The 14,557-nt window shown below is 40.9% G+C and overlaps 1 protein-coding gene across 1 annotated transcript in view; it reads right to left on the reverse strand.

The window, feature by feature from the left end:
• Positions 1-4,807: 4,807 nt before the first annotated feature.
• The window catches only part of sirt2 (sirtuin 2 (silent mating type information regulation 2, homolog) 2 (S. cerevisiae)), a 54,915-nt gene continuing 45,165 nt past the window's right edge, over positions 4,808-14,557 (reverse strand). The window contains exons 15-16 of the mRNA XM_060905734.1: positions 9,495-9,561; positions 4,808-5,961 (exon numbers count right to left, since the gene is read on the reverse strand). Coding sequence (XP_060761717.1) covers positions 5,836-5,961; positions 9,495-9,561 — 193 coding nt within the window. The 3' untranslated portion in view covers positions 4,808-5,835. The remainder of the gene's footprint in view (positions 5,962-9,494; positions 9,562-14,557) is intronic.

A 14,557-nucleotide genomic window follows, 5' to 3' on the forward strand; every position in this document is an offset into this window, starting at 1 on the left:
TTTCCCTCCTCCCTTTGAAAACTGTGGTAAACCCCCTCTGTCTCTCTCTCTCTCTCACACACACACACACACACATTTTTACACCCAGGCGGTGATGAAACACGCTGTATTTAGGAGCAACTACTGTTCGGCTTCGGCCAACACTTCTCAAAGTGGAGTCTGTAGAAATCACAAGCTACAGTTCTTATAATTATTAATCTGACTGATCAGATGAATTAAATGAGTTTCAACCAAGCCCTAGAAATAATACCAAATACCTAATGTGCTCCTTCAGCTAATGGCTGTCAAAAAGATTGACCATCCCTGTTCTAGTCAACCCATGCTTGCTAGACTGTCCGGAAAGTTCTAGAAAGGCATAATGAAAGTCATATTTTTAAGGCCAGCCTGTTCAAAATCTGAAGTAGTTGCTGAGCCCAAATCACACAGGTTATATATACCATATTATACATTATTAGTAAACATATGAAATACATACAGTATTTTTCATCTCACAGTACAATTACACATCGATTAATTGTCACATTTTATGCTCTAGTGTTGAATTCACTATTGTTTTGAAGATGTTGATTCATTTTCTATAACCGCAGCTTTAACAACAGTTCCAGTTGCAAGGTTTATAGTACCACGCTCATTCTTGTGTTATCGTTTCTCAAGTAACAATTTACAGGAACTTGTATAGCAGACTCTCTGCATGAACAGATTAAAAAAAAAAAAGTGTAAAGATTGATATGGTGAAGTTTTCTGTTGGGGGATGTTTATTTAACATGCTTGGAAGATGTTTACAGTGTCAATGCTTTGTAAGTGTCAGAAGTAAAGCTGTATCTTTAAAGTTTCTGACTGGAAAATATTTCAGAGGGCTTTCCACTTTGTGGTTACTTGGTAGCAAAGTGAAGAAGAAGAAGAAGAAGAAGAAGAAGAGAGATGGATAAATACAGTAGATAGATGGGTGGATGGGTCAGTGGTTGGACTGAGATGGATGGATTGGAATAGATGGAGACAGATGAATGGATTGGGATGGAAGGATGGAGACAGATGGGTGGATTGAGATGGATGAATGGATAGAGACAAGTGGATGGATGTATGGAGACAGATGGATGGATTGATGGATAGAGACAGACGGATGGATGTATTGAGATGGATGGATACAAATGAATGGATGGTTTGAGACAGATGGATCGATGTAGATGGATGGATGGTGATGGACGGATGGATGGATTGATTGAGATGGATGGAGACAGATGGGTGGATTGAGATGGATGGATAGAGACAAGTGGATGGATGGATGGATGGATGGATGGATGGAGACAGATGGGTGGATTGAGATGAATGAATGGATAGAGACAAGTGGATGGATGTATGGAGACAGATGGATGGATTGAGACTGATGGATGGATAGAGACAGATGGATGTATTGAGATGGATGGATACAAATGGATGGATGGTTTGAGACAGATGGATCGATGTAGACGGATGGATGGATTGGGATGGATGGATTGATCGAGACTGATGGATGGATTGAGATGGATGGATAGAGACAAATGGATGGATGGATGGATGGATGGAGACGGATGGATTGAGACTGATGGATGGATGGAGACAGATGGGTGGATTGAGATGAATGAATGGATATAGACTGATGGATGGATTGATGTAGACAGATAGATGGATTGAGACAGATGGATGGATTGAGATGGATGGATAGAGACAAGTGGATGGATGGATGGATGGATGGATGGATGGATGGAGACGGATGGATTGAGACTGATGAATGGACAGATGGATGGATGGATTGATGTACACAGATGATGGAGACAGATGGATAATGATGGATGTAAACAGATGGATGGATGAATGGGACTTCACTGATCCCCAAGGGGAAATTTGGGTGCTACAGCATCAAAGGATATTCAAGCACTAGACAAAGGAATAGCATTCAATATAAATATTAGCAATTAACTCAGTGCAAAGAGGCATCAGTAATAATGTGCAGGTACAGTGTTATGTTAGAAGGTGCAATACAGCAGAACAGCAGCAGCAGTCATTCATTCGTTCATAACCATGTGGTGGTGATTGATGTCTGCATTGTATGTGTGTATATGAATAAATTCTGTTCAGTTGTTCATTTATGAGAAGCTAGGGGTGTGTACTGCTGTGAAGCCTCACGGCAGTTGACAGAAATGACTCCCAATAGCGCTTCCTCGAACACTGTGGTGGTATGAGCCAAGAGCTAAATGTGCTCCTGGAAAGAGCAACAGGGAGAAGATGAGCAGAACTGTTTGTGATGAGCTCCAGTTTTGCGATCATCCTCTTCTCTGTGATTGTTCTAATGAGTCTAATATCAGTCCTGTGATAAAAGTTGGCCTTTCTGATCAGCTCATTGAGAGGTGTTTGGTATCTCCTGCAGTGGTGCTGCGAGTCCAGCAGACCATAAGCATAGAAAACAATGCTGGTCACAACCCACTGATAGAACAGCCCCTGCGAACGCTGAAGTACCCGAGATATCTTAGAAAAGATGGAAAAAGATTAGCATGAGAAACTTTAATGCCTTATTAAATTTTTAACAGCCGAATGACGTTCTGTTAAAAACAATTTAATATTATTTACTTATCAATCAATGCTTCAAACATACATAAATATATACAGTGTCGTGCAAAAGTATTCATCCCCCTTGGTGTTTGTCCTGTTTTGTTGCATTACAAGCTGGAATTAAAATGGATTTTTGGAGGGTTAGCACCATTTGATTTACAAAACGTGCCTACCACTTTAAAGGTGCACATTGTTGTTTTATTGTGACATAAACAATAATTAAGATGAAAAAAAAATCTGGAGTGTACTAAGTATTCACCCCCTTTCGTACGAAACCCCTAAATAAGAGCTAGTCCAACCAATTCACTTCATAAGTCACATAATTAGTTGATTAAGATCCACCTGTGTGCAATCAAAGTGTCACATGATCTGTCACATGATGTCTGTATAAATCAACCTATTCTGGAAGGACCCTGACTCTGCAACATGACTAAACAAGCAACATGAAAACCAAGGAGCCTCCAAACAGGTCAGAGACAAAGTTGTGAAGTATAGATCAGGGTTGGGTTATAAAAAATATCCCAAACTTTGAATATCCCAGGGAGCACCATTAAATCCATTATAGCAAAATGGAAAGAATATGGCACCACTATAAACCTGACAAGAGAAGGCCACCCACCAAAACTCACAGACCGGGCAAGGAGGGCATTAATCAGAAATGCAACAAAGACACCAACAATAACACTGAAGGAGCTGCAAAAGATCCACAGTGGAGATGGGAGTATCTGTCCATTAAGCCGTACATGCCACAGAGTGATTCTCTGGTCAAATGAGACAAAAATTAAACTTTTTGGTCATCATGGGAAACACCATGTGTGGCGCAAACCCAACACCATCCCTACAATGAAGCATGATGGTGGCAGCATCATGCTGTGGGGATATTTTTTATCTGCAGGGACAGGAAAGCTGGTCAGGACTGAAGGAAAGATGGATGGCACTAAATACAGGGCAATTCTGGAGGAAAACCTGTTTGAGTCGGCCAGAGGTTTGAGACTGGGACGAAGGTTCACAGTCTAGCAGGACAATGACCTTAAACATACTGCTAAAGCTACACTGGCGTGGTTTAAAGAGAAACATTTAAATGTCTTGGAATGGCCTAGTCAAAGCCCAGACCTCAATCCAACTGAGAATCTGTGGCATAACTTGAAGATTGCTGGACACCAACGCAACCCATCTAACTTGAAGGAGTTGGAGCAGTTTTGCCTTGAGGAATGGGCAAAAATCCCAGTGGGTAGATGTGCCCAGCTCATAGAGACATACCCCAAGAGACTTGCAGCTGTAATTGCAGCAAAAGGTAGCTCTATAAAGTATTGTCTTTGAGGGGGATGAATACCTATGCACACACCAGATTTATTTCTTCATCTTATTGTTTTTGTCACAGTAAAAGAACAATGTGCACCTTAAAAGTGGTAGGCATGTTGTGTAAAGCAAAAATGGTGCAAACCGACCAAAATCCATTTTAATTTCAGCTTGTAATGCGATGAAATGGGATAAACACCAAGGGGGATGAATACTTTTGCAAGGCACTGTATATCTTACTCATACCAAGTCAGAAGTTTTTTCTTTGCTGCTACCAGCCATGACGTTTTGACTTGAAATCAAACCTGATGGGTTGAGTGTTCGTTTCTGAGAATAACACGCCCCAGGATCTCAACATACATTTCTTCCTTTCTCTTGAAGCCAATTTAAAAAAAAACCCAAAAAAAACCCACACACACACCCTCCATCATGAAGGCTTTATCTCCCATCTCAGAAAACTTTACCTCTTGACTGTTACAAAGTACTGATACTGGACACTCCTTAAAAAAAAAAACGTACAGTACTATGTTTTTTTTTTTAAATTAATTAAGACACTTCATGTCAAAGTAATGATGGATGTTGTTTCTCTTTATTTTGTTGAGCGGTTCTTGATATAATATGGATTACTACAGTTATTGTAGTATTCCATACTATTTACTGCATTTGCATTATTTATTATTTACTGTTTGGTGGTCTAGAAGTCCATGAGTAAGCTGTAATTATAAAAACGATAACATACTACGAGTGCATTGATGAAGGCTAAATCTGTGATTTGCCTTGCAGCTGGAATTACTGTCATAGCTGCGGTCCGCACTTTCCAACCAATCGTAAGCGAGAATTCAACAGTCCTGTGGTAGAACTGAAAATGTATAATTAAAAAAAACCCAAACCAATAATTAATTCATGAATTTATGTAGTGTTTATTTCCATTTCTTGCTGATCATCTTATACATGCTTCATGAAACATTACAGCAATTTTTTTTTTTTTTAAATAAGCTGAAACTTTTCTTGCATAATCATGGCACAGATGGTAAACACTCCAACATTAACAAAGAAAAAAAACAAATTAAGCAATTTAAATTAAACATATCAGATTATATTACTGTAATGGATAGCTTGATTCATTAATAGGAAAACACTTTCTTTAAAAAAAAAAAAAAAAGAATAAGAACTTTGATGAGCCAAAGAAAGTGTGATAACGAGAAAAAAAAAAAGGGTGCCCTACGAAGGCAAAAGGCATCAATTTGATCAAATGTAGGTATATTTACCATCAAACAGCCCTCTATCATATCATATATGATATGATCTAGCTACTATTTATTTGCCTAGACATCGACTGAACTTATTTAATGATTTTTTTGTTTGTTTTTTCATTCTGTAACCAGTTACAGCCATTTACCTTAGTGAGCCTGTACACAAAACCACAATTTCCATAAGTTTTGAGATATTTTAAGCATTACCAAATACCTCGGCCACCTTCTGCTAATAAAACACTTTTACTTCAGCTGTCAAGATAGTAAACAGCTTCCTGTATCTACACCATTTCATCTCAGAAAGTATGCATAACTAATCATTAATTAAAAAAAAAAAAAAAGACAAAATGGTTGTTAAAAGCCTTATGGATTTCAGGATTACGGTGAACCAGTCACGGTCATGTAAGAACGTTGGCTCTTCCGTCACCTGCGCCTGTCTTGCCTCGATGCATACAGTACAATTCATAGTTTATGTAATGAATATTGCTGCTCCGAGTTTTCTAGTTTTCCTAATCTGCCATGATATAAATATCCAAGGAGTTAAATTTTAAGCCCATTGCATATCTAGTATGACACAAATTTCAAAAGAGAGAGAGATGAGAAGGGACAGTAGCCTCTGAGAATCAAAGAGTGCGAGTCAAACCATCAGAACCAGACTGGTTTTCAATATTTCACTCCGATTCATTACTTTGTCTTCTCAGTCTGTGTTTTTGACGTCTTTCTCCAAGGCCGCAGAGCTCGGACTCGTCTGTTCGCCTTTCTTTTTCGCGTCTTTGCTGTCAATAAGAGTGTGTTCACGCTTCACCAGCTCCTCTAGCTCAGCCTGAAATGGAAGAAAGTGGAATAAAGGAAGCACAATTATCAAACTGTGGCTCATGTGATGTGCACTCACTGGACACTATTATGAACACGTGCACGTTCACATGGGCGCCGCCAGGGGGGGAAAGGTTAGAACAATTCTAGGGGCCCAGCACTGCCATGGGGCCCTTTAAGGGGCTGATAATATGCTTTTAATGATTTTAATAAGACTTTTGAAATAAAAACAATGCAATATTCCATCTGGTAAAATGAGCTAATTGAACAAGGTTGTCTATTTCTTGAGTTCTTCAACATATTGTCATTTAACCCTCCCCCTTTTGCGAAATGGTACGGTCCAGTTCTGGTAGAAGCGCGATGCGTTAAATCTGTGTGCTGATCAGTGCAACGCTACTTGCTGCTGTGTCGCGGTGCAGCAGCCAGCCAGCCAGCAGTGGAGTGCGTACAGTCTATGATCGCTAAAGATGAAGCGTGGCTGTCAAAAACGTAAAGAAAGGCAGCTGAAAGCTGAGAGGGACTGGAGAGGCAGGCAACTGGTCACTCAGTTTTTCCCAAAGAAAGGTAGCTATTGCTCACATGTGCGTTCAAAATATTAGCGAATGGTAAATGAACAGTATGAACGTGGTTGGATTAGCCTATCAACAGAACACTTACAGTTTGTACAGTGACATTTTTTCCATTTTAATAACTGAATTGACTTGTGTGATAAACAAGATGAAATATTACGTTATGCTGGTGCTAATAACCAGTTTCATAACTAATGGGGTGCCCTAAATATGCACAGATTCAGCCTCAGGGGGACCTCCGCCCTACCAAACCACTGAACCCCCCTTTGGAGAAGGAGGTAAGCAGCAATACAACCCATAAATGCTTTAGGATTGAAGTTTTTAATGAGCGAACGCTATATACAGTTTGCTAGATTAAAGTGTTGCTAATAACGGACACCAGTCAAGTGTTTGACATGGTTAAGTGTGTGGAATGTTCACACGTTCTAAACCATTGGTTGGTTTACATTGTTCACATTGGTTCTAAACCATTTTGGCATGTGGCAAAATCTTGAATTTTCATTTGTGATTGTAAATGCACCAGAATTAGTCACTGACCAGTTTTCATCTAGTCCCTGGTAGGTTAATACATAAAATGTAATAAAGTCACAAACTCGAGGTCCATGGGCTATCAAAAGTCAAATAATGACAATAGTGCAATTGTGACGAGGGTGGGCAAAGTTGGGGGGCCCAAAATTCTAATCTTTCATGGGGCCCAAAATTTCTGGCAGCGCCCCTGCACGTTCATACCGTACAATTATCAAATCTATGAAAAATATAGTGCAGTAGTGTCAATAGTACGACGCTAAACTCATGCAGATACCATTCAAGTGCTTCGGTTAATGTTCACATCAAACATCAGGATGGGAAATGATGTGACCTCAGTGTCTTCGACTGTGGCATGGTCGTTATACCAGATGGGTTAGTGTGAGTATTTCAGAAATTGCTGGACTCCTGGAATTTTTCACACAGAACAGTTTCTAAAGTTTGCACAGAATGGCGCGAGAAACAAAAAACATCTACTGAGTAGCAGATCTGTGGGTGGAAATGCGTTGTTGACGAAAGAGGTCAAAGAAGAATGGTCAGAGAAGAATTGTTTGAGCTCACAGGAAGGCTGTGGTGACTCAAATCGTCGTCATTGGCTGTCCATCGCTAGCGATGATGACCGCTTCATTAGGATGCAGAGAAACACAGATGGGCCGCGAGGCCTGCACCAGACTTATTCTCCTTTCCTAATGAAGCGCCTTGCACAGTAAGCTAAGACAAATGATGTTGTACCGCCATCGTGTTGACTCTCTGGACCTCCAGACCTGATGCCAAGTGGTGCACAAAAGTACCACAGACCTGACGGGTATAGAAGTTGCCCCGCAGTGACAACTGACTTGCTGAGTGATGCTATCCATTGGCCATCTGAGTGGCTCTTCCGCATGCCATCAAGAGGTGCGCTATTGACCCTGTTGGGTTCATCTGCCACACTGCACCCGAAAAGCGCCCTGCTGCCAGCGCCTTATTGGTGATGGACTATTTAACCTGTTGCTGGAACCCAGGCGGGTGCTACCACTCCGGGTCAGGCCGGACCTGGGAGCAATGGTGATGAAGGGGTAACTTCACTTTCCCCAATACTCAAGTCCTTCCGGACCTGAGACTCACCACCGGTTGCGGTTTAAAAGTCATACCCAGGTGACTATGGAATCAATTTTGTGCCAAAATGTTCATACAATACTTCTGAAATATCAAACAAAAACGACAAATCAAAATACAAAAAAAAGAAAAAAAAAAAAAAGTCAAATTTTTTTAGACTGGCAAACAAATTATTCGTGTAATCGTGCAAAATATCAGTCTATTACTCTTCAGAAACCTTTTATTTTTGTTCCGCGTCTTTCTCAGTTTTGTTTGACGTAATTTATTTTGGTTGCGATTCCAGCTTTCTCGTTTGCGCTCCCTGACTTTTTGCTCGCAGTTTTGGCACAAACTTGACGTGTGGGTGGGCTGTCCAGGAATGCATTCCCATTGGATAACTTGTGTTTGACTGACAGCTACGCTCAGCCATTCCCCGGAGGCTGATGCGGCCATTTCCTACTCGGATTCTGGCGGACTGTTTGACGAGTGACCGATCCATTGACGGTAAACAAGGATCGAGTGGACTTCAGTGGCGACTATGATATTGAAGTTACACTTTGTTGAATTAATTCAGTATCATAGTCGCCACTGAAGTCCACTCGATCCTTGTTTACTGTCAATGGATCGGTCACTTGTCAAACAGTCCGCCAGAATCCGAGTAGGGAATGGCTGAGCGTAGCTGTCAGTCAAACACAAGTTAGCCAATGGGAATGCATTCCTGGACAGCCCACCCACACATCAAGTTTGTGCCAAAACTGCAAGCAAAAAGTCAGGGAGCGCAAACGAGAACGCTGGAATCGCAACCAAAATAAATTACGTCAAACAAAACTGAGAAAGACGCGGAACAAAAATAAAAGGTTTCTGAAAAGTAATAGACTGATATTTTGCACGATTACACGAATAATTTGTTTGCCAGTCTAAAAAAATTTACTTTTTTTTACTTTTTTTTTGTATTTTAATTTGTCGTTTTTGTTTGATATTTCAAAAGTATTGTATGAACATTTTGGCACAAAATTGATTCCATAGGTGACCACCTGAGGAGTGGGCTGAGATTCATCTAAACTAGGCAGTTGAAAATAAGTAGAAAAGGAGGGAAAAAAAAAAAAAACACCTGGTGATATTTTTGCTAGCTCTGATTCCAGTTCAGATTCCACAGTCAAAGACACTGAGATCTTAATGTTTTGATACAAATATTAACTGAAACTCTTGACCTGTATCGACACAATTGTATGCATCATGCTGCTGCCACATGATAGGCTGATTAGAAAATTGCATCAATGAGCCGGTGTGCACGGTTAGCGTATATTCCAGCTGAATAAAATTGATCGACATATTCGAGCATGCCTGTATGTGTGAAATGTGCATAACACTTTACCTTCCAACCCAGCAGCTCTGCTAGCGCCAAGCAACCGTCATCACACGTACTCAAATGTGCAACATCCCTGTGATCAAACACAAAAGCGCTGTCAATATGATAACCATCTTCTAAGATAAGCTTGTGTTTTTGCGCATGATTCATTTGCATCCAGCCCTGTAATAAAGTGCAGTGACATTTGCCTGCATTTAAAGTGCCTCTAATGTTTTACCATATTACTAATCTGATCGGCAGAAACATGACAAGATGGTCATGGGGTGAGTATGAGCACTGGCTATGGCATTAAAGTAATACTAATTTCTGGCCTCACGCCGGGCAACATTATGTCCTCTAATGACTAATACCATTTCAAGTAAGTAGTCCTCCACTTCTGACTGGAGGTTAGCTTTTAGTTCGGACTGTTTGATTTGGAACAAGCGATTTTCATAAGCCAAACAAATTCTTTTTTGAGGGGGGGACGACACGACACGACACACCCATGCCATGCTGGACTGGTGTATTCCTGGAATAGGCTCTGGACCCAGCACAATCCGGACCAAGATAAAGGAGTCACTGAAGATGAATAGGAAATAGGAATAAAAAAGTCCAAATATGCAGTTTCACTCTGAAATTGGTTACAGCGCATAAAAATGTGTTTGAATTTCCATTTCACGTTGTCCTCAAGTCACGTTCGTTTTCTTATACAGGACCAGTCAAAAGTTTGGACACACCTTCTAATTCAATGGTTTTTCTTTATTTTTATTAATTAAAAGACACTTCATGTCTTAAAACAGATACGCAGAACCTTTATTTTTGAGTACATTTCTGAGTGGATAGTATCTCCACCCTGGACTCTTGTATGCTGCATAAATGGGAATAAAAAATATATATTTTTGAGAGTTAAAATCGACTGCAAAGTTGGTATCGGAGTTGCCCCGCTGAGCCAGCCATGCCTGAGTGCGTGACGTCACAGCAGTAACCGGTTTTAAGGCCGAGGCCTTTGACAGCTATAGACCAAAGTCATATAAATAAATAATTTATGGTGAAAGTAAGAAATAGCGTTACCGACTTGCTCAACTAAGACTGATTTGACTTCATTGATTGTGGGTTGACTCTCATTAAAACAGGATAGGTGTTATAAACTTATGCAACATACAGGGAGTGCAGAATTATTAGGCAAGTTGTATTTTTGAGGATTAGTTTTATTATTGAAAAACAACTATGTTCTTGATGAACCCAAAAGACTCATAAATATCAAAGCTGAGTATTTTTGGAAGTTGGAGTCGGGCTTTCTTAGTTTTAGCTATCTTAGGAGGATATCTGTGTGTGCAGGTGACTATAACTGTGCATAATTATTAGGCAACTTAACAAAAAACAAACATATACCCATTTCACTCATTTATTTTCACCAGGGAAACCAATATAACAACTCAACATTCACTAATATACATTGCTGGCATTCAAAAACAAACAAAAAAACAAATCAGTGACTAATATAGCCGCCTTTCTTTACAAGGACACTCAAAAGCCTGCCATCCATGGATTCGGTTAGTGTTTTGATCTGTTTGCGATCAACATTGCGTGCAGCAACAACCACAGCCTCCCAGACACTGTTCAGAGATGTGTACTGTTTCCCCTCCTTGTAGATCTCACATTTGATGAGGGACCACAGGTTTTCTATGGGGTTCAGATCAGGTGAACAAGGAGGCCATGTCATTAATCTTTCTTCCTTTAGACCCTTTCTGGCCAGCCATGCTGTGGAGTACTTGGATGCGTGTGATGGAGCATTGTCCTGCATGAAAATCATGTTTTTCTTGAAGGATGCTGACTTCTTCCTGTACCACTGCTTGAAGAAGGTGTCTTCCAAAAACTGACAATAGGACTGGGAGTTGAGCTTGACGCCATCCTCAACCCAAAAAGGTCCCACAAGCTCATCTTTGATGATACCAGCCCATACCAGTACCCCACCTCCACCTTGCTGGCGTCTGAGTCGGACTGGAGCTCTCTGCCCTTTGCTGATCCAGCCACGAGCCCATCCATCTGGCCCATCAAGACTCACTCTCATTTCATCTGTCCATAAGACCTTAGAAAAATCAGTCTTGTGATACTTCTTGGCCCAGTCTTGACGTTTCATCTTGTGTGTCTTGTTCAGTGGTGGTCATTTTTCAGCCTTTGTTACCTTGGCCGTGTCCCTGAGTATTGCACACCTTGTGCTTTTTGACACTCCAGTGATGTTGCAGCTCTGAAATATGGCAAAACTGGTGGCGAGTGGCATCTTGGCAGCTTCACGCTTGACTTTCCTCAGTTCACAGGCAGTTAGTTTGCGCCTTTTTTTTTTCAACGCGCTTCTTGCGACCCTGTTGACTATTTTGAATGAAGCGCTTGATTGTTCGATGGTCACGCTTCAAAAGCTGGGCAATTTTAAGCGTGCTCCATCCCTTTGCAATATATGTCACTATTTTTGACTTTTCTGAGTCCGTCAAATCCCTCTTCTGACCCATTTTGCCAAAGGAAAGGAAGTTGCCTAATAATTTTGCACACCTGATATAGGGTGTTGATGTCATTAGACCACACCCCTTTTCATTACAGAGATGCACATCACCTGGTATGCTTAATTGGTAGGAGGCTTTCAAGCCTATGCAGCTTGGAGTAGGCCAACATGCATAGAGAGGGTAATGTGGTCAACATACTCATTTGCCTAATAATTCTGCACTCCCTGTACATGTACATGCATGCATTTTCACTGATAAAACGTAAAAGGCTAATTAAATAATCAGATGAACTGAGACGATCATGTTCTGAAGTAAATTAAATAATCTTATACCGGTAACTTACAGTAAACACACAATACAAGTTACATGTACTAATCTTAATGGAGGTAAACAAAAAGTGTTGCTGTTTTTGTTGTTTTGTATCTAAATGAGAGTCGCATCTTACCCGTCTGTGTTCTCGCCTTCTTGAAGGCCGATCTTGTGGCCGATTGTTTTGAAACAATCTGACTTTCAGTTGTTTGTTCAGTTCTCCGTTCATTTGCTTCTTCCACGTAAGGGCGAGATATTACTGCTGAGGCAAGCATATCCAGCGGAGAAATCAGACGGCTGGGTCCACTCATTCTCCATTTTCTCCATACTGAGTACTCCGCCATTACTGTTCGGCTCATGCAATTACTAAAACCCAGGATGGGACGTCACCGGTTTTAGCAACAACTGCGGGGAGGTCACTGCCCGAGCGATAATGTCACGTCCCGTTCTGTCCCGGGTTTTAGCAACAACCCTCGGCTCACACTCCAGGAGAACTGGTGCAACTGAACTTACTTTTGTTTTCTTCTAGTTTTATTTCCCTTTAATTGTTGGTACTGCACCCTCTTTCAATACGGGCTTATAGCCAACGCTCCTCAACAGATCGGAGGTCTCGTACGAGTCTTCAGTAAAATGTGCAGAGCAGAGGAGAGGCCACTTCGTAGGCACCCAATGTGCCTGTGAACTTCTCGCAAAACGCGTCCAAATCTTTGCAGTTTGAACATTCTTGGGCCATGAATGCAACGTAAATCCACCTTCTGTCACATTGCTGCACCCGCCAGCAACACATCTATGTGGCATGGTGATAAATTAGCTCAAAATGGAGGATCGGAGTTGCAGTCAGCTCTGTGTTTTAGTATAGCGAAAATGGTGATGAGACCGATAGACTTCCTGCTGTGACGTCACAGATGTCAAGGTCATTCACTCAGACCGCTACCTATATGAATCACTTTAATCGTAAAAATTACTATATTAGATTTATTGTTAACGCTTAAAACTATTCCTATGCCATTCTTGAGGTTTCAGGCATTTATAAATAAAAAGTGAGGCCATGGTTTTGCGTATATGCTTTAAAAGTACTGATGGATGTTGTTTCTCTTTATTAGTTGAGCGGTTCTTGACATAATATGGATTAGTACAGTTGCCGAATAGGGCTATTTACTGTATTTTTATTATTTACTGTTTGATCTCAAACACATTAAGAAAGCAAGAAACTGCACCAATTATCTTTTGACGAGGCACAACTGTTAATTGAAAAGTATTCCATGTGACTACCTCGTGAAGCTAGTTAAGATAATACCAATAGTGTGCGAAGTGCCATCAAGGTAAACGCTGGCTACGTCAAAGAATCTAAAATATGAAACATTTAACACTTTTTTTGTTTATCACATAATTCCATAAATGTTCCAGATGCTATTTCATAGTTTTGATGTCTTCAGTATTGTTCTACAATGTAGAAAATACAGAAAAACCTATGAATGAGTAGGGATGTCCAAACTATTGACTGGTACTGTATAGTAGTGTTGTAGTACTTGAGATCAGTCTCACGACCACTTTTTGAAGGTCTCAGTCTCAGACATGGAGGACTCGGGATTTTATTTAATGACCGGTCAAGACCACAACTAAATTGCCTCTGCATTGTATTATTTATTTGTCAACATCGTGACTGTGATTGGATGTAAAATTTCCTGCTTTAAATGCAACCAATAACATGACTCATTGCTAATTTGAAAATGTTCTTCCTGTTAACGGCCGTCCCCCCTCCCTGCCCCCTTTGCACACACTGGTCTGGTTCTGATCTTGACTGTCTCACCCTGCCTTGGTCTCGACTTGATCTCAACCCCTCAAAAGGTCTGGTCTTGGTCTTGGTACACACTTGGTCTCAACCCCTCAAAAGGTCTGGTCTTGGTCTCGGTACACTCTTGATCTCAGTACACTCTTGGTCTCAACCCCTCAAAAGGTCTGGTCTTGGCCTCAGTACACTCTTGGTCTCAACCCCTCAAAAGGTCTGGTCTTAGTACACTCTTGGTCTCAACCCCTCAAAAGGTCTGGTCTTGGTCTCAGTACACTCTTGGTCTCAACCCCTCAAAAGGTCTGGTCTTGGTCTTAGTACACTCTTGGTCTCAACCCCTCAAAAGGTCTGGTCTTGGTTTTAGTACACTCTTGGTCTCAACCCCTCAAAAGGTCTGGTCTTGGTCTCAGTACACTCTTGGTCTCTACCCCTCAAAAGGTCTGGTCTTGGTCTCAGTACACTCTTTGTCTCAACCCCTCAAAAGGTCTGGTCTT

This window comes from Neoarius graeffei, chromosome 23 (genome assembly GCF_027579695.1).
Source record: "Neoarius graeffei isolate fNeoGra1 chromosome 23, fNeoGra1.pri, whole genome shotgun sequence".
In the NCBI taxonomy this organism is placed as follows: Eukaryota; Metazoa; Chordata; class Actinopteri; order Siluriformes; family Ariidae; genus Neoarius; species Neoarius graeffei.